This window comes from Schistocerca gregaria, chromosome 5 (genome assembly GCF_023897955.1).
Source record: "Schistocerca gregaria isolate iqSchGreg1 chromosome 5, iqSchGreg1.2, whole genome shotgun sequence".
In the NCBI taxonomy this organism is placed as follows: Eukaryota; Metazoa; Arthropoda; class Insecta; order Orthoptera; family Acrididae; genus Schistocerca; species Schistocerca gregaria.
The window spans coordinates 347,706,996-347,728,355 of record NC_064924.1 but is presented as its reverse complement, the minus strand read 5'-3'; the positions used below and the strand labels follow the sequence as shown (position 1 = coordinate 347,728,355).

At 37.9% G+C, this 21,360-nt stretch overlaps 1 protein-coding gene across 2 annotated transcripts in view; it reads left to right on the top strand.

Moving 5' to 3' along the window:
- The window catches only part of LOC126272356 (coiled-coil and C2 domain-containing protein 1-like), a 97,593-nt gene extending 81,372 nt beyond the window's left edge, over positions 1-16,221 (top strand). Inside the window, exons 14-17 of one of the 2 annotated variants that reach the window (XM_049975163.1) lie at positions 1,589-1,740; positions 6,707-6,772; positions 15,590-15,680; positions 15,762-16,221. In XM_049975163.1, the coding sequence (XP_049831120.1) occupies positions 1,589-1,740; positions 6,707-6,772; positions 15,590-15,680; positions 15,762-15,884 (432 nt within the window). In that variant the 3' untranslated portion in view covers positions 15,885-16,221. The remainder of the gene's footprint in view (positions 1-1,588; positions 1,741-6,706; positions 6,773-15,589; positions 15,681-15,761) is intronic. The other variant, XM_049975164.1, reaches the window with a different exon arrangement.
- Positions 16,222-21,360: the final 5,139 nt, after the last annotated feature.

The window sequence follows — 21,360 nt, the reverse complement described above, 5'->3', positions numbered from 1 at the left end:
TCCATAGAAATATTGGAACACATGAGGCAATACTGACCTTATGACTTATCTTAGAAGAAAGATTAAGGAAAGGCAAACCTACGTTTCTAGCATTTGTAGACTTGGAGAAAGCTTTTGACAATGTTGACTGGATAACTCTCTTTCAAATTCTAAAGGTGGCTGGGGTAAAATACAGGGAGCAAAAGGCTATTTACAATTTGTACAGAAACCAGATGGCAGTTACAAGAGTCGAGGGGCATGAAAGGGAAGCAGTGGTTGGAAAGGGAGTGAGACAGGGTTGTAGCCTTTCTCCAATGTTATTCAATCTGTATATTGAGCAAGCAGTGAAAGAAACAAAAGAAAAATACGGAGTAGGTATTAAAATCAATGGAGAAGAAATAAAAACTTTGAGTTTCGCCGATGACATTGTAATTCTGTCAGAGACGGCAAAGGACTTGGAAGAGCAGTTGAACGGAATGGACAGTGTCTTGAAAGGAGGATATAAGATGAACATTAACAAAAGCAAAACGACGATAATGGAATGTAGTCAAATTAAATCGGGTGATGCTGAGGGAATTAGATTAGGAAATGAGACACTTAAAGTAGTAAAGGAGTTTTGCTATTTAGGAAGTAAAATAACTGATGATGGTCGAAGTAGAGAGGATATAAAATGTAGACTGGCAATGGCAAGGAAAGCGTTTCTGAAGAAGAGAAATTTGTTAACATCGAGTATAGATTTAAGTGTCAGGAAGTCGTTTCTGAAAGTATTTGTATGGAGTGTAGCCATGTATGGAAGTGAAACATGGACGATAAATAGTTTGGACAATAAGAGAATAGAAGCTTTCGAAATGTCCTACTACAGAAGAATGCTGAAGATTAGATGGGTAGATCGCATAACTAATGAGGAGGTATTGAATAGAATTGGGGAGGAGTTTGTGGCACAACTTGACGAGAAGAAGGGACCGGTTGGTAGGACATGTTCTGAGGCATCAAGGGATCACAAATTTAGCATTAGAGGGCAGCATGGAGGGTAAAAATCGTAGAGGGAGACCAAGAGATGAATACACTAAGCACATTCAGAAGAATGTAGGTTGCAGGAGGTACTGGGAGATGAAGAAACTTGCACAGGATAGAGTAGCATGGAGAGCTGCATCAAACCAGTCTCAGGACTGAAGACCACAACAACAACAACAACAATATTTAGTGAGACAACATCTTGTAAACAGGGAAGTAGGTTTAAAGTATGCCTCTGGGCATCCAGCTTTAGATTTTTCATCGTTGCGCAAATTTGTATCGTTGCCCAAATTCGGTGAGGGCAAATGTTGAAACAGTATCTTAGAAAATTACACAGTGTGTGTCTTTCTCTATCCATTCCCAGTTTAAAATTTACTGTCCCATTTAAGACCTCTTTCTTGGTGGGAATGAAACTATGTTTTCATTACTGTTTACTTTTCTACAACGTTTATGTACTAGTCTTATAAACTGTATACAATAATATATATTATGTGAAAACTTGTGTAAATCATATATGTTTAAATATTAATCTTACATTTGTAATGAGTGGATGTTGTGTTATAATGAACTGAATTTGGTGTCCTCTTTTTATTAGGAATATCCACAAAAGGATAAAACTGCAGTAGTAAAAGACACAAACAATCCTCAGTACAACCAAACATTTCCACTGACAATACAACGGAATGTTCGTGCATGTCAGAGGATATTTAAACGTCATAGCTTGAAATGTGAAGTGTGGTCTCGAGGGTAAGATTTGGAACTATTCAAGTTTATGCCTCAGTATTTAAGGTATATTGTTTCTTACTAACATTTGTTTTTGTCTGTGGTTTACAAGTTAGAGCTTCATTGTAGAAATTATGTGCATAACATTTGATATAGAAGAATCTTCGGAAGCTACTGATGCAAACTGAATATCACAACAATTTTTTTTAATTGTCTGTAAGAGTATAGGTAGACAAACTTAAGTGTGAAGCACCAGATTTCCATTGAGAAGGAATTATATGGAGGAAATGGAACAGATTGTGACAGAAAGCGCATTTTGTATTTCTAGTCTCTTTATTCTCTTTTCTGGCTCATGTGTCAGAGAATGAAAATTGAACATAAACAGTAAACAAATATTTTTGTTGATTTGGTAAGCTCAGTATCTAAGAGTGCACTGACATTAAGTTGTTGCTACTATATCCATGTATCTACTTAATCAGCTAGAGTTGCCTATGAAAAAACTTTCAGGAGCAACTTAATCAGAAAAGACACTTTTGCATCAGCTTTCGGCCAAAGCCTTTTTCAAAAAATGAACCTCCCCCCCCCCACACACACAACACTGTCTCCAGCAACTGCAGCTGTGACAGAGTGGAAGCAGCACTCTGGTGAGGGTGGGAAAGGGGAAGGGATAGCAGGGTATAGGTGAAGGGAGAGAAGAGTACTATCTGATGGAGCTTAGAAACTAGACTGCCAACTGGCACAGTGTCAGGAAGTCATGGGCCTGGAAGTGGGGAATGGGGAGCAAAAAAAGGAGAGGAGTGAGGAAGGGGAGATGTGGGCGGTGCATTTGGAGAAGATGGCATACAAAGACAGTGAGGGGATGAGACTAGGGAGGGGGTGACAGGACAAAAGGGGGTGGAAACTGTTGGGTGGAGGGTGTGGGGACAGTAGTTTATTGTAGGTTGAGGCCGGGATAATGTCTGGAGTGGAGATGTGTTTAAAGGATAACTCTTATTTCCGCAGTTCAGAGAAGCTGGTGGTAGACGGGAGGATCCAGATGACTAGGGTAGTGAAGGAGCCATTCAAACCAAGCACATTATGCTCAGCTGCATGTTGTGCCACAAAGTTGTCTACGCACTTTGCACTTGGCCACAATTTGGCAGTTAGTTCTGGTGGACAGCTGTTTGATTGTCATACCAATATAAAAATCTGTGCAATTAATGCAACAGAGCTGCTATATATAAATGGCTGCTTTCACAGGTGGCTTGACTTCTAATGGGGTAGGATAAGCCCCTGAAAAGACTGGAATAGGAAGTGCTGAGTTGGTAGATCAGGCAGATGTTGCACCTGGGTCTTGTACAGGCGTATGATCCCTGTGGCAAGGGATTAGGACTAGGAGTGGCGTCTGTATCCTCCCCACCACCTGCTTTTCATAACTGTGCAGATGGGAGTTCATCCTTAAACACATTCTCCACTCCCGAAATTAACCTGGGCTCAATCTATGATAACCTGATGTCCCCACACCCTCAACACAATATTTTCCACCCTCTGACCTATCACCTCCTCCCTATTCTCATCCTCTTTGTGTGTAGCCCTCTGCCAATGCAACCACCCATCTTTCCCCTTTCTGTTTTGCTACCCACCTCTCCCACCTTCCTGTCCTGCCTCAACAGCTTCCCAATGTTGTGCTTGCTGGCAGTCTAAGCCCAGCGTGCTCTGTTAGAAAGCACTGTTCTCCCCCCCCCCCCCCAAATCCATACCCTGCTAATCCATCTCCTTCCTCTTTCCCCACCCCACCCCACCCCACCCCACCCCACCCCACCCCACCCCGTCCAGACATTGCTGCTTCCATTCTAAAAGACAGTTGCATTCTGATCTGAGCTGCCAGAGGTGGCAGTCATGTACGTCAGGTGTGCTTACTTGGGTGTGTTTCCTTTTCTGAACAACTCTTTGACTGAAAGCTAATGCGTGTCTTTTCATTGTACCCGTCTGCAAATCAGTGTCATCTTTATGGCAATCTACCTTTTCCTTATATTCTTGATATTCCAACCTCGGGTTTCCATTGTTTAATCAAAAACAGCAAATTAAGTAAGTGCCAATTAATGAAATACTATGTTTACAGATCTTGAAACTTGCTATCAAAGAGTCTTCCTTCTTTGAAGTTAGGTAGTCCAGATAAGATAAAATTTTCATCAATCTACTAACTCAGAATTATAAATATTATCCTTTGTTATAATGTAATGCCATGAAAATGTCTTATGTGCGGGAAATATCTTTTGTGCAGTCAAGACATTCTTTTATTTGTTTGTGTTTCCCACATGACTTCAAAGTTTTTCATGGCAGCGTTCTTATATTATAAATTGTTCTCATTCTTTTATAAAATTTTCTCAGTGTTGATATTGTGTCATATCTGAGTAGGGAATGCTGCACTTGGTCTCAGTTCCTCACATGGCTCTCAATATCCTGATTGGGGTAGGGGTGGTGGATTTTGATTGGGGGGAGGGGTTTCTGCCTCATTGCTAATTTTTGCATTTGCACATGTGAATCCCTCTCTCCGAGTGACATCACTTCTCCAGTAAAAGTACCAATAACAGCACATGGCAAATGACAAGCTTGTATGCCACTTTAAAGGATGCAGACTCCATCCTAGAAGACAGTCACCTCCTGATAAAAATGATGGTGAAAATTGTCAAAAGCCTGAGTTTAACACAGATTTGATGTTGTCTGACCACTGAGGAAATGTTATGCAACTTTTCTTTTCAGCTAGCTACCGTACTGATCTGTCACTAAGAATTAGTCAAATAACTCTGATAACCAGTGCATGAATGTATGTTGTCCATGTTCATTTTGAATGCAAACATCTTCAGTTAACAGAAACCGTACCACTTGTGAATATACACTGAAATATTCGAATATCTGTAATCATTCTTTCTTTAATGTTTCTAGTACATTTACATCTTCCAGCTGATTTACTTGAACTTAGTTTAGTATAAATGTTTCTGTATGTACTGCTTTCTGGGCCACCTTTGGTAACATTTAGGAGCAGAATGTGGCAATATCTAGGTGCAGAAAGTGAAAACACACAATTGATTCAAATATTCACTGTTATGGGACTGATTATATTAAATTGATAAATAATATTTATACCTTTCAGAGGTCACAGGCTACTTTCTCATATCACATCTACTGCATCTTTCATAAAGTAACATACATGTAGCTTGTGTACTGCAGGGTAACATGCAAAGATTCTGTACTATAAGAATGCTGGTGACAGTGACAGATTATGTATAACGTTGTGCTTTGTATGACCTCAATGTTGATGGGGCTTTTAACCTTGATCTTCATTCCTTGTATTTCACTTTTTAATTAAGTATAGCAAGATAATATGTCCTCTAAGTTATTTCGCAATAAGCTAAGTTTCCATGTATTTTATATTTTTTCCTGTCCATTTCTGTTTTATAGCCTGAAATCTTGTTCAGCAGAACACTTACATATTGAAAATCACTTCTGTTTCACAGTATTCCTCACTCACTGTTGCTTTGCCAATGTTTATTCCCATTGTAATGTGTATGAATTAACTAACTTTCTGTTCAAGTAAACCAATGGGCTGCTTTGATTCCGATGTTTCATTTTTTTAAATTTATTTATCTAACAAGTGCCTTTTTGCAACTACATTTTTTCATTCACACCTATTTAAACTTTTGACACCTTCTAAAGCCAAATGCAGTAGGCAGACAATATTTTTTCTCAGGGTTTCCTTGGTAGTCTCGAAGTACAGATCTGTGTAACAAAACCTGTGAAGTTTTTTAAAGTTGGTATTTCATTCTGGTAGATATTTCAGACCCACTCAGCTCAGCATTGTCTCTCTCCTTCCAAAATTTTCACACCATTGGTGTAACTTTTGTTTTCGCTTGTCAGCTTTTGCTTGCACGTTGCTTTGCCTTCCCTGTTGGGACCATGACAGCTGCTTGCAATAACTCTCCAAGCTTGCACTAGCCACCAGTTTGCCAATACTATAATGAATAGTTTTACATCAGAAGTAAATCGAATCTGTTGGTAGTGTTGTTATAATGTAGGATCTTTGCAAAGGTTACCTTTCTAGTATTTAATCTGTGCATATTAAAGGTGCAGATTATAATATGGATGTGGTTCATAAAAGCAACCTGTGGCCTCTGATAGGTATTTATATTGTATTGCAGTGCAGGCACCCACATAACTTTGATTTTAGAGATCTATGTACTATAATTATTGCATTATCCTTCTGCACACAGACAGTGCCACAGGTTCCTCAGAAAACTACATACAAAACATTAATTTTAAATAAATATGTCTGAAATATGCAAGTGTAGTCTTCAAACATTTGTAGTAGAAACATGAAGTATGACTAGTTATGGATAATTAGGGATTTCATATGCATGTTTTGTATGCTGACAAGACTATAAATTTAAATAATGCAGATTAAATTACTGTATAAAGAAGCACAGCTGAAGATAAACAGCAGGTGTTGTCTATTGAAGTTTCAGCTATCATCCCAGAGTTCAATTTATAGTACAGAAAATAAAATAACTTGTGGCATGGTTTTTGATAGAAGTTTAAATAATAGAGATAGCTGAAGTCCAAGGCTATTTGATTTTACTGGATCTTACATTGTTCAGTTAAGTCTCTTAAAATGTGGAGTGTTTGAAATAAACGAACCTAGGAACTGTGTTCATTTATTGCCTGTGTTTGTCTTTTATTTCACTGTTCATCACCATGAATTAAAGATACATGAAAAATCATAATGTAGTATTTTTGACAACCTTGTGTAAAGTACATCTTGCATGAGACTGGAGGACATTTGAGATATGATATATATGAAGTATTCAGGTACAAGATTAGCCCAGCAGGTCATCTGTGCTACCCTTCAATAACCATATGCAGCATAACAGGCTTGAACATTCATTTTCTGTACTTTTTCCCTTAATAATAAAGCTGAAGTTGTTGACATGATTAGGGTTAATTCCTATTGCAGGTCAGTGATACGAAATTTATGTTGCTTCTGTTGTCCAGAGACCTGTGGCAAGACAATAAGTTGCAGGTAAAGTTGCATCAACCTTAGAAGTAATACCAGAAACTTAACAATAAGCTGTTAAATTGATGTTACTAATTTCTTTGTACAATGAAAAGTGCTTTTTATTTGGCTTTGAAAGTGTTGGGACAAGTCCGTTTCTTTTCAAGTTGTTTAGTCTCTTCTTTCTTGCTTTTAATGTTTTGCTTTAATTTCATTTGTGAGCAATAAACACTTCAAGTTTAGCACTTTTATAATTGTGGTTATTTGAGAATTGTGATTCAAATAAGTAGAACTATTTTCATCCTGTGAAGGAAGTAAAGTACAAGGAGTACACTAATTTCATTGGAAAAGTTTCCTGGTTGTCTGTTTCTTTCCCAACTAATTACCCAGTGTTGCCTATTTGCCCAAATATTAAGTTCGGTGTATCAAGCTGGGTTGAAATTGCAAGCATTCGAGAGCTTTATGTGTCACCCCGTCCTATCTCCACCCCCACTCTAATGGATTAAATATCAGCAGGACGACTATCGCTAATCAACCCAGCAACCTCAAAAACTATTGATTAAAAGTGCACTAATTTAGTTTCCTTTTTATCACTTTCATATGTCACCCTCTGTGAAGAAAAGAACTTCTATTTTGCTAATATTCAGGTAGGACACTTACTTGCTTAATTCTATTTCTTCTTCTGCTGTTCTACAGTCCATTGTTGGCCTCTGCCTCTTCAGCAATTTTCGGGCAGATGTCGTGATTCCTTGCTACTGCTATGTAATTCCTTTATCACAATCTCTGTATATCTTCTTTGACATATCTTCTTCGGTTCCTCTGTATCACCCAGCCCATCCCAATCTTACTACAGTAGGTGACCCTTTACATATGGTACGAAGATCATTGTTATGTCATCTTTTTCACCTCCCTCCTTCACAACAGAGGCCTTTTATTCTGCAGAGTGCTTTCCTTTCAAAGGCATCTAACACATTAGTATCTCTTACTGTTAGTGCTGAGGCATGTGTGAGCACTTGCCTTAAGTGTTTCATAGATGATTAATTTAGTGGTGTGAGAAAAGAGTCATGAAGAAAGTAGTTTCATTGTGGGAAAGTAAGCTGTGTTGGCTGCCTTTACCCATTGTTCAATTTTGCATGAGGTATCGTCATTATAGGTTATGGTCAATCTCAGTAGTTAAATTCTTCAGTCTTCTCAAATTCACAACCAGATACCATTACTGATTTCATCATGTTTCCCCATTTGCCACAAACCCTATATTTAGTCTTGGACTCTTTGTCAGTCCTACGTCCTCATCAACATATTCTGATGCGTTTAACTCCTCCTCCATTGCCATGTGAAAACTTGTAACTGTGTCTATCACTGGTGGTGGCTAATATTTACACTGATTTATGGAAGATATGTAACTTTTTGCTGCATGCTCAGATTAGTAGCTAAAATCATTTCACACACATTCTTCATAACGGAATTTATAGAATATGTCGTGAGAATGAACTGGGACCTTTTCCCTTCAGTTGAGTGCCATGCTTTCTACATTCTTTTAGTATTTCTTGTCATTAACTATCAGTCTCACGATACTTACATGACAGTCATTCAATAAGAAGTTTTTATCATTATGCATTTATTGTTTCAGTTTTTATCATAAGTCGTGCAACGCAAACCTCTTACATTAGAAGAGCTTTTACCTGGTATCAGGTAGCTCTGATTAAAATTCAAACATTTCATAAAATATTTGTAACTATTGAAATCACGATGCATAGTTGATAGACTAGAGTTGTAATTAAATCTGAAGTAAATTCAGGCCAACATTAGTAATTTGAGTCTGTCATTTACAGCAGACTTATACTCTTAATTTACATACAATTTTTAGCTAAAAGATGCTAACATTGCATTCACCATTAAACAAGTGTGGTAGTTCCAACCCAGTTACAAATTTGGTATTCAAAAAGTTTGCATTTTGTGGTGGTCAAACATCCACCTGAAGAGTTGGGTAGCTCACACACAAAATGAGGAGCCAACCCGACTATATCCAGAACAAGTAAATACTCTGAGGTGCCATTTTCACCGAGTTATAACAGACAGCGTGGGGAATTTTCTGACATAAAAGTAATTTTTAACATTTATAACTGTTGAACTATGACCCCTACCTTATGGTTGGTGTCATCACTTTTTTCTTGGTGTTGGGGTTTGCATGGTCAGGTGATCTGAAGAACTATGACAGGGGTAGCTTTGCTACTGGTAGGGGCTCCCAAGCTACATCTACATCTACATGACTACTCTGCAATTCACACTTAAGTGCTTGGCAGAGGGTTCATCGAACCACAATCATACTATCTCTCTACCATTCCACTCCCTAACAGCGCGCGCGGGAAAAACTAACAACTAAACCTTTCTCTTCGAGCTCTGATTTCTCATATTTTATTTTGATGGTCATTCCTACCTATGTAGGTTGGGCTCAACAAAATATTTTCGCATTCGGAAAAAGACCTAGCCGCGACGAAAAACGTCTTTGCTGTAATGACTTCCATCCCAACTCGCGTATCATATCTGCCACACTCTCTCCCCTATAACGCGATAATACAAAATGAGCTGCCATTTTTTGCACCCTTTCGATGTCCTCCATCAATCCCACCTGGTAAGGATCCCACACCGCGCAGCAATATTCTAACAGAGGACAAACGAGTGTAGTGTAAGCTGTCTCTTTAGTGGGCTTGTTGCATCTTCTAAGTGTCCTGCCAATGAAACGCAACCTTTGGCTCGCCTTCCCCACAATATTATCTATGTGGTCTTTCCAACTGAAGTTGTTCGTAATTTTAACACCCAGGTACTTAGTTGAATTGAGAGCCTTGAGAATTGTACTATTTATCGAGTAATCGAACTCAAAACGGATTTCTTTTGGAACTCATGTGGATCACCTCACACTTTTCGTTGTTAGCATCAACTGCCACCTGCCACACCATACAGCAATCTTTTCTAAATCGCTTTGCAAATGATACTGGTCTTCGGATGACCTTACTAGACGGTAAATTACAGCATCATCTGCGAACAGTCTAAGAGAACTGCTCAGATTGTCACCCAGGTCATTTATATAGATCAGGAACAGTTGAGGTCCCAGGACGCTTCCCTGGGGAACACCTGATATCACTTCAGTTTTACTCGATGATTTGCCGTCTATTACTACGAACTGCGACCTTCCTGACAGGAAATCACGAATCCAGTCGCACAACTGAGACGATACCCCATAGGCCCGCAGCTTGATTAGAAGTCGCTTTGGAGGAACGGTGTCAAAAGCTTTCCGGAAATCTAGAAATACGGAATCAACTTGAGATCCCCTGTCGATAGCGGCCATTGCTTCGTGCAAATAAAGAGCTAGCTGCATTGCACAAGAAAGATGTTTCCTGAAACCATGCTGATTACGTATCAATAGATTGTTCCCCTCGAGCTGATTCATAATGTTTGAATACAGTATATGCTGCAAAACCCTACTGCAAACCGACGTCAATGATATAAGTCTGAAGTTCGATGGATTACTCCTACTACCCTTCTTAAACACTGTTGCGACCTGCCAAATTTTCCAATCTGTAGGTACAGATCTATCGGTGAGCGAGCGGTTATATATGATTGCTAAGTAGGGAGCTATTGTATCAGCGTAATCTGAAAGGAACCTAATCGGTATACAATCTGGACCTGGAGACTTGCCCGTATCAAGCGATTTGAGTTGCTTCGCAACCCCTAAGGTATCTACTTCTAAGAAACTCATGTTAGCAGCTATTCATGTATCAAATTCTGGAATATTCCATTCGGCTTCCCTGGTGAAGGAATTTCGGAAAATTGCGTTCAATAACTCCACTTTAGCGGCACAATCATCAGTAACAGTGCCATCAGCAATGCACAGCGAAGGTATTGACTGCGTCTTGCAGCTTGTGTACTTTACATACGACCAGAATTTCTTCAGATTTTCTACCAAATTTCGAGACAATGTTTCGTTGTGGAACCTATTAAAGGCATCTTGCATTGATGTCCCGTGCCAAATTTCGTGCGTCTGTAAATTTTAGCCAATCTTCGGGATTTCGCGTTTTTCTGAACTTCGCATGCTTTTTCCGTTTCCTCTGCAACAGCGTTCGGACCTGTTTTGTGTACCATGGGGGATGAGTTCCATCTCTTACCAATTTATGAGGTATGAATCTCTCAATTGCTGTTGCGATATTACAGTTTTGTTAGCTTTCGGAACCAGTGGCTCCTCCTCCTGACAGAATGGTTGAAAGGGAAGGAAGAGGGGTAAAAAAACTGACTGGTGAGATTTGGGAAAAGGGGTAGAGTTTGGAAAAGTCGCCCAAACCCCAGGGTCAAGGGAGACTTAAGGATGGGATGGGAGGGAAGGACTGATTGTTGGGGACTGCACCAGATGAGATTTGAAAATGTGAGAGCTGAAAGATGGAAGATTGAGAAATATGCAAGACAGAGATTACTGGTAAAACACTGTGCACGTGTTAATAAGACTGAAAACCTAAATGCATTGTATGTGCTAGAGGTGGGAGGATGATGTCAAAAAATAGACAGGTCAGAAAATAATAGAAGTAGAAAATTAAAAACAGAGTGAAGAAATGCTGAGACCGAAGAAATTAATGTAAAGTAAGGGCAGATGGGCGGTAAAAACCAAGGACATGTTGTAGGCCACTTTCCACTTACGGAGTTCTGAGAAACTGGTGTCAGGGGGAAGAATCCAAATGGCACATGTAGTGAAACAGACGTCAGAGTCACAAGTGTCATGTCACAGAGCAAGCTCTGCAACAGGATATTGTATGTTGACAGTGCCTATGCCCATTCATCTTAACTGATGGTTGTAATGCCGATATAAAAGCCTGAACAGCTGATATATTATATGTGTCGTTTCATGGGTGGCTCTGTCTTTCATAGTATATGTTTTGCAAGTTACAGGGCTGGTACAGGTGGTTGTAGGAGGATGCATAGGGAAAGTCTTACAGTGGGGATGGTCACAGGAGTAGGAGGCATAGGAAAGGGACATTGGTGCTAAAAGAGCATAGGGTCCGAAGGATATTGCGGAGCTTGAGAGGGCAACGAAAAGCTATTCTAGGTGTGGTGGGCAAAATCAAGAATGGACCTCATTTCAGGGCATTATTTTATGAAGTCATACATCCATTCTTTCAGTGATTTTGCCCACCACACCTAGAATAGCTTTTTGTTGTCTTCTCAATCTCCGCACTATCCTTGTCAGACGCTATGCTGCTCCTGCATCCATCTTCCTCCATACGGCTCCCACCCCTGCGACGTCTCCACTGCAAGACTTGCCGTATGCACCCTTTTACCACCACCTAAACCAGCACAGTAAATGGCAAAGTGTGTACTATGTACCATGTATATCGTATACCAGCTGGTCTGTAAACACTGTTCAGCCTTCTTGCATTGGCATAACTACCACCAAGTTATCAGTTAGGATAAATGAGCATACACAGTCGGTGTACTGGCAACACACAATATCCTGTTGCAGTGTGTGTTATACAACATGACAGTCATGACCTCGGTGCCTGTTTCACCATACATGCCACTTGGATTCTTCTGCGAGACACCATTTTCTCAGAACTCACAGGTGGAACTGGCACTACAACATGTCCTTGGTTCTCGTCACCTACCTTGCCTTAATTCACGTTAATTTCCTTAACTTGCAACAGTGGTCAAAATCCTGGTCTACATAATATTACAAATATTTTATTGCTAGGCACCCCATCCTACAGCCAACAAATATTTTTTGATGTCATTAAAGAAAGATTTTTTTAACAACAAGACAGCTTGGTCACATACTCCAAAGAGTTTTCTGGATGATGACAGTTACCAAAAAGGTCTACAATCACTCTAACTTCACTCTTTGCCTTGTATATACACAATATATGTCAACACATATGTGTTTCTTGCTTACTTCCATTGTTTCACTGTGTGCCTTTCTCTTTCTTCTTTCTCTGTGTCTCACTACACACTTTACACTTCTTGTCCTTTCATTCTTTAGCATCTCTTCATACTTTGTACTTATCTTGTATTTGATGCCGGAATCTCTCGGTCAGCTTCTGATTTATGCTATAATGATATGTACATCTTTTATGTTATTGTTGTATATCAACTTTAAAGCTTTGAATACTTAATTTACCCAAGGCAAGATGATGCTTTGGATGTAAAAAGTGTTTGTCTCTGCCCTGCGGCAGGAAAAGAATAAAAATTTCTGTGTTGTGCCTATGTACAGCAGATTTCTGTTCTGTGTAAATATAGTAAGGAAAGTTCTAGCTGAATGTAATTACGTCGGGAGTAAATGAAACCTCTCCCTGAATAACAGAAACATTACCTTGTCGACAGGTACACACAAACAAGAAAGAAAATGTGCTAGATTTTGGAATAAGTCCTTTCAGCCCACATATGTGCCTTGGTGCAGTGAGGGACATTGGTGTGTGTGTGTGTGTGTGTGTGTGTGTGTGTGTGTGTGTGTGTACACTAGCTCGACAAACGATTTGTTCTGAAAGTTAACAAGTTGTGTGTGCCCATTCAACGGTACTGCTGTTTGGTGAGTGATTTCTGACTTTAAGGAATTTGCAGCAGCATGTTTCATATTTATGTGCTTTACCTAGGAGTGTGCAAAATACAAAAATTGGACTAAACTATTGAACATGTAAAATTGCCTTATTCTGGTGAATGGCTACATCTTAAGTGGTAATTTATTAACTTAAAAGAGGAGTGACATTGGCATTTTAATTTATCAGACTTCTATCTATCAATACTGTGCTTCCGTGTATTTTACAAGTTATTGTTCCCATTTGATGTACGATATTTAGATGAGACCCCCAGCCGTCTTCTTCGGGTGCAGTGAGTTCAGCCCCCCCCCCCTTTTTTTAAGTGTAAGTCTGTAAAAGCAAAATTCACAGCATCTGAAGTAGATGGCTTGGTTGGCCATCAAAATATCATGGAAACAAGAAGTTGGCAGAACACCTGGAGGCACACTAATTAGTCACGCCAAGAAAACCTGAGAGATTACTTTTTGTTCATAGCAGACTGAAGGGTTGCAACATAGATACTGTGTAATGTAACAGATGCTGTTGCTGAATTATTATTTATCAATCATACCACATGATTGGTACAAATTTTGACAATGATTCTATTTCTACTCATAGACACAATATATTAAACTAATCTGTGACACAAGATGATGATGTCACTTGATTGTTGAACTTCTTGGCCACTGAAATAACCATGCTAATTTTGTATCTTAAGATATGTTCTACCTATACTCACCCTTATGGATCAGTGTGCAATGAGGTTATCTTTCAAGTATCCAATATTCATTCCAGTTCCCAATGGTAGTGTTAAAGTTAATTCTCTGATAATCTTCTTCAGTACACAATGAAGAGCATGCATGAGAGGCCATCATTTTATCTAACTCCTGTCTGAGTGGTGAAACTCGGAGAGCTCCTTTCTAAATTTGACTTTGGAAGTGTTGTTCCTCAAAGTGGCACGGACTAGCCTGCTAGGCTTCTCATGAAGGCCCAGTTGTCATGGGGTGGGTATCATAATCTGCTCATCTATCGAATCATATGCCTTTTGAAAGTCCACTAGGATGACAACTTCTCAGGGATGTCTGCCATGACTCCAGTAAGGAAGGATGGTAGACATGGTTATAAATTAAAATGACACCAGTCAAACAGCCAAAAGGATTGATTGAAGAAAGGCTAAGGTACTTCTTTGCTGCTTGCTGTATAAGTAAATAAATTTATGAATTTTTTGTGCATTTTATTCTGCGAAACTGTCAGTGTCACACAAACATACCTCCACTTATTACGGTCTTGCCGAATAGTATTAACTACAGATACTAAATGGTGTGACACAAAAGTTCTTCGTCAATAACAATTCTGAACTGCATAGTACAGTACATGTGAGTGGTTTTGAAACGAGCTTGACCTAATCATATACTGTAAAATTACAAGGAGTCTGACTTGCTGGCCACTTCTTATCTGCGGGAGATAAAATGCCAAGTACTGCTAACAGAAGCATTTACTTAGCTTTTGAAACTGTTAGTTCCCTCCTCATGGAGAAAAGAGGGATAGCTAGACAGTTGAACAACAGGGGCAAATCATTCAGGCCATAGCTGTGGAGAAAAAGATATTTTCTCAAGTGAATTTATATTTTGTACAATTAGGAATTTACTCTCTTAGCTTATGCTGTAACCTATTAGCACTTTCCAGAGTGCTGACCACCACTCCTTTCTCTTTGTTTGTTTGTTTCTTTTATTTATTTATTTCCTTCTTGTGTATACTAAAATGATCAGCACCAACGGCCACTGATAAGAAAAGGCCAAGCTCTTAGTTAATTTACACACATCAGTAGTTCTGAAGTTGCGTAAAAGTTGGTTACTTTATCTCGTAACATTTCAATACTATTTGCAGTCATTTGTGTAACAAATTCTGACTGAAAGTGAGAAATATAACCTGCTAAAATCACATAGCATATAACAGACTTAAAATGCTGACCGATACAGAATCCAAACACCAAAATTAATTCTTTCTTATTATGCCAATTCAACTCCATTCTGTTTTGAGCAGTTCTAACAAAAGACTCAGGTCTGTAATGCAAGCAACCAGCAAAATAATATACAGTCACTTGCTAAAGAACCTCCAGTAATATGTAAATTTTTGGCGTAGACTTTCATCTGAGACAGACAATAAAAATTGTTATTTTTCCTTGTAGAACTTCTGTTATGTTCAGACGTTTCTGACAGGATGTAGATTGCCTCAATATAATCCTTACTGACTCTTGCGAAGATTATTATTATGTAACTTCATTGTTTTACAGTGGATTTTTTAGAGGCGATTCGCTAATTGGTACAGCAAATATCAAACTGCAACCATTGGAAACTAAGTGCATTCTTCATGATGCTTATGATGTAAGTAAAATACTTTCATTTTCCATTGCGATGCTGTTCTTTAAGATAAGCAGTACATTTATTTTCTATTTTAAATTGCAGTTGCTTGAAGGCCGTAAAACTGTTGGCGGGAAGCTAGAAGTGAAAATCAGAATACGAAATCCAATTGTTACAAAGCAAGTTGAACAAGTGCAAGAAAAGTGGCTTGTTATTGATTCTATGTGAAAATGTTCTGACACATCATTGTTCCTCATTTGGCTGGCTGTGTTCATGTTGTGACATTTTTATTTCTTTCCTTTGTGCTGTTACCAGTAGAAAACTGGAAAGACAAAAAAATGCTCTGTAAATGATAATCACTGTATTGGACAATAATATTTTCAGGGCACATGTATTATTGTATGTATTAAGTTTCAGAATCCTGTTTTGCACTGTAGGAATTACATGTGTGTTTATTTCATCAATATTGTTTTTATAAATAGATATGTATATTTGTATATGGAATGTTATATAAAAAGCTGTAATATTGTTTTTAATTATAAAATAATTATTTTTTAAAAATAAAGCTCTAGTTACAATTTTATTTTCTGGTAAAACATTATAGTCTTCTGCACTTTAAAAGTAAACAACATTATTTAATTTTTGCCAGTACATCATCAGTGACTTTTAGAGGAGGCTTCAGGCATATTTTCTCTGGTGTTTTATGTGCAATTTACTTTTTGCAGTGTGTAGATTAAGTGGGTCCAGTACTGCATTGTCTGTCACCAGGGAAGAACAGACATAGGTCACTTTACAAATTGGGAAGTTGGCTGCAGGCCACCACAGCAAAGTCATTCAAATATTATTCACTTGACTATTGCGAGACACAAAACATTGAGCCTTGCTGTGATTTCCTGCAGTCAAACACCAGCTGTTGACCACTACATGTAAGTTATGGCTAATACGTAACTCAAGAAAAATTCAACAGAACTGCACGCTATCTTTTTGGGTGCAAATGGGGATGCTATGTCAACACAGATAGTATGCAACTATCTCCACACTGAATTGTGGATAAAGCACCCTCTGCTAATATTGGTATTGTAGAACTTGCTCATAAATCCCAGGTCCTTATAATGTAAACGATCTTGCATGGCACAAAGTTATCTAATAAATATTGCACAGTACTCTGGGCTACTAATGATGTATAACAAATTGCACAGTACTCTGGGCTACTAATGATGTATAACAAATAATGGGTTTCAAAAGTGTGGTATTAAATTTTTGCAAATTCATAAATACTCTTTTTTTTTCAATGTTTATTCTGAGGCAGTTTTCAAGGAATCATTGACAGAAGATTGAGAGAGTTTACAATAAATGGGAAAATTATTAATAACTTGATATATACAGAAGACACAGTCGTAATAGTACACAACTACCTGCTCATAAATGCAGCGAAGAGTTTGGCTGTCTATTAACCCTTTCAAAACATTATCTAAAAGGGAAATCTCCTCCTTAAAATACTTAGGTGCCATTTTGGACCAACAATGTGACTCCAAGTGACACACCTAAACAAACCAGGAAACAACTGACAGGAATGAGGGAAGAAAGCGTTAAAGACTAATTCACATTAGCTGTCAAGTCATGGTATGATGGCACCGTCAAGGTTTCTTGGGAACAAAATTTTGATGACCGACTCACTGTCCTTAGTTGAGCAGTTGACCCCAAACTCATTTCCTCCCGATAGGCGATCCACAGCCTTGCACCCATCCTCCATACTTTGTTTCATCGTGCTTTTGTTAGGTTGTGGTTTTACTGCTTTATATCAGTTGTTATCCTACATATTTTTATTTTCCTTTGTTATTTCTTATTTATTATAGACTGAAAACTATTGGGACAGTTACGTGAGCTGAAATCATGTGACTTGCACTGACACAACGTGATATAACATGACATGACGGACAGTGTGAATAAACCCTAATGTGATGGTGCCGTGTTGTGATGATCAGTGTGAATTGGCCTTGCTTAGAAAGAATTTGTCTGAACACATTATCTGTTGTAGGACCTACCTACATTTGAATGCACCAGCTGGTAACAAGTAATTCCATACATGAGAGCTGCATCAAACCAGTCTCAGGACTGACCACTACAACAACAACAACTGCTAAAAAGAACTGTCTTCTACATACCGCTAGAAAGAACTGTCTTCTACACACTGCTAGAAAGAACTATCTTCTACATACCATTGGAAAGAACTATCTTCTGTAAATTGATATGTATAATAATGGTATTTACATTCTTATCCTTGAATTTAACCATGAAGTAACTCAGAATATTCTCCTGTCAGTTACCACTTTCTTCCGCCAACCTCTTCAATTCATTAACATGAAGTTTGCAACTGAGAATAGGCGTGATTCAGTGCTGCATCTTTTCTGTTCTCTGTTTGTTATGAGAACGAAAGGTGGAAAGAGGGTACAGGAACTGAAATGGAATTCAGACTTTGAAATGTTTGTATTGTCATCTCTTGCACTGAAACTAAGGCACTGAAAATATCAATATCGAAGTCCTTCACTGGATGAAAAAGTAAAAAGAGCTACTGTATTACATATTATAAAACAAAAAAGAACAAAAGGCTTCGGACATATTTTAGGGACTAGAGATATCAATTGTTGCAACTTAATAATATTGAAGGATGGTGGCAAAAATGTCACTGTAAGACAGAGAATCTCATGACTGAAAGACATTTCGTTGCTTTCTATACTTCACTGTCCAAATCAGAGTATACGTATTGCTAGGCAATATCATCTCAAGAAGAAGACAGAATTGTCTTCTCAGTGGGCTATTATAAATTAAACACTATAAATTAAAAAAAAAAAAAAAAAACAGTTAGTTTGTGTCAGCTGATTGTGAAGTTTTACACTTGATTGCCTTTGACCGTGTAAGAAAGGGCTGAATAAGACTTGTTAAGCAGCAGTTTATGACAGCTGATTGTTTCGTAACCTTAAACTATGTGGTAGGTTTGTTCAACCAGGAGTACTGTTAAACAGGGTGAAGTTGCTTGATTTTGCACTTTCAATGTAAAGATTTCAGAAAGCAATAAAATTAACATATTGATTTTTCTTTCAGAACATGGGTACTTAAGTGTGGATTGTTTATAACAACAGGGTGACTTTAACCCTTAGCTTCCCAGACCATTTCCAGGTTGCATTCAGCAATTTCAATGGGACAGTGCAGATTTTATGTGACAGGTTACATTAATACCACACAAAAATATATATATTCAAATAAATTTTAAAAACAAAGATTCCAAGACTTACCAAGCGGGAAAGCGCCGGCAGACAGGCACATGAACAAAACACACACAGAATTACTAGCTTTCGCAACCGATAGTTGCTTCTTCAGGAAGGAGAGGGAAAGACGAAAGGATGTGGGTTTTAAGGGAGAGGGTAAGGAGTCATTCCAATCCCGGAAGCGGAAAGACTTCCCTTAGGGGAAAAAATGGACAGGTGTACACTCGCTCGCTCGCGCGCCCACACACACACACACACACACACACACACACACACACACACACACATACATATCCATCTACACAGACACAAGCAGACATATTTAAAGGCAAAGAGTAAGTATCAATGGTGAGCAGCTTACACTTAAAAAAATACCCTATTTTTAAAAATGGATTTTTTAATTTTTCCATTTTGTGGCCTGCAATATTTTTGTTGGGGGACCAGATAAAAATCTGAAAATTTCACAGTTAATAGAGCTTTATGATATCAAACTTCAGTATAAATTTCAACTTTGAAATTCAGTTGGAAGTTATGGGAAAAAAACTTACAAACACGAGTCAAAAATATGTTTTTAACATCTGTGATATCTAGGCTTATGGAATAAAATATATCAGTTACAGTATATAATTTAATCATATCTATGATTACTTTTTTTATTGAAAATAAGTCTACTAATTACATTATATTGTTCTCTTGCTATTTGTTTTTAGTTCAGCACTCATTGAACATTTGAGATATTTGTTCACTCAGTTTGGGTGTTAGATTATAAGTTCAGTGTGGGTGTTAGATTATAAGTTCGCTCAGTCACATTTGTAAATTCCATGGGAGACAACTTCCTTAGGACATTTTTAATAGACATCCAAACTTGATCCTTCTCAATTTTTTAAAAGATGTCCTTAGTCCTGGAGGGTGATAAAATACAACATATACATCTTGGTTTCGGTAGTCAGTATTATCAACTTAGCCAATCCACCACTGTTCATAATAAACACAAGCCACTATGTCTTTATTTTGAAGAACCAGTTGTACAAGTTTTCCACACTGATGAAGTTCGCAATCATGCGAAGTTGATGTGATCTTACACTTCAGTAAGCTGTGTGAATGGGATGCAAAACAATCATAAAAGATCGAGTGCCTTTATCTTCTGACAAGTGTTGTACCTTTCCTTCAAGATAGTGTCATAGACTTCTTCTATTTCCACCATTGTACAAAAACATTGATATGTTTTTTACAGAATTCAAACATTTCTTGAGTTGTTATGATTATCATCAATCCGCTGCAGACCAGCTTTTGTAACAGCTCGCTTTGTTGTACCCCCGACACCATCGCAAGCATTCTTCCCATGGCATGAAGTGAAAAAGTGCCATTTTACATCAAATGCAAAATCTTATTTATGAAAGCAGATGTTAATTTTGTTTTGTTTTGTTTTTATGTTGACTTGCTGCCCCATCCGAAAAGTAAATCAGTTTTTTATGGAAGGGTGATGCTGTTTAATGTAGTTTGTTGATTTTAGTTGAAAAATGTGCACTGCTGTAGTGTTGTGTTCAAGGTAGTCGCTTATAACACAAAAACTGTGGCTCATTAGTTTATCTTCATCTTTATAATAGAATACAAATGGATGAACTGTGACATGTTTGTTTACCCAGTGGTGCCCTTTAACTTCATCTTGAACAACAAAGGAATCATTTTCCGAAAAGTCAGCAAGAACAAAGCATTCATCAGCTGCCAAGGTTTGCTTTTTGTCTTTCAAAAATTTACTTTGAGCTTTTGCAACAAAATGATGGCTTTTTCAGATTTTCAAGGTAAGCCACCGATACTTCAAAAAACTCTTCTTGTGGTTTTTGGCTGTCACCATTTCAATTCTGTATTGTGTCACCCATTGTTTGTATTGTACATTGTCTGGCATCAATTTGTCTTATTCGGATTCTTCAGACATGTCAAGTAAGGCTTGTTTGCTTGGATAATCTTCACATTTTCCCTTTATCATACAATTGTAACTGTCTATATTGCATATCATTACTTCGAAAAGGTCTTTATAGTCAACTATAAGATTGGCCCCATCTATCATCAACTTTATGTTCTGATGATACAAACACAAACATTATTGGTGCCAGATGCTCCTGCAACAATATACGATCGTGGTCTCAACTCGCAAAACTTTGATTTTCCAATTTTAATGTCAGGATTTTCTGTTTTAAATTCAGTGGATAGTTTATTTAAATTACACAATATTAACCTTTTTGTCTTTGAATCTTAGAACCATTTTCTTTCACAGAATCAGTCTTTTCTGCCAGACATCAAACTGCTATTATTGTCATTGCCATAATACTTAATAACTTTAGTGATTGTGTTTTCATCTACCAAATTAGATGCATTTTTCTTTTGTAATGCTGGTAAAATTCCCTGTTCTTTTACTAACTGCCTTGTTAACTTAACAA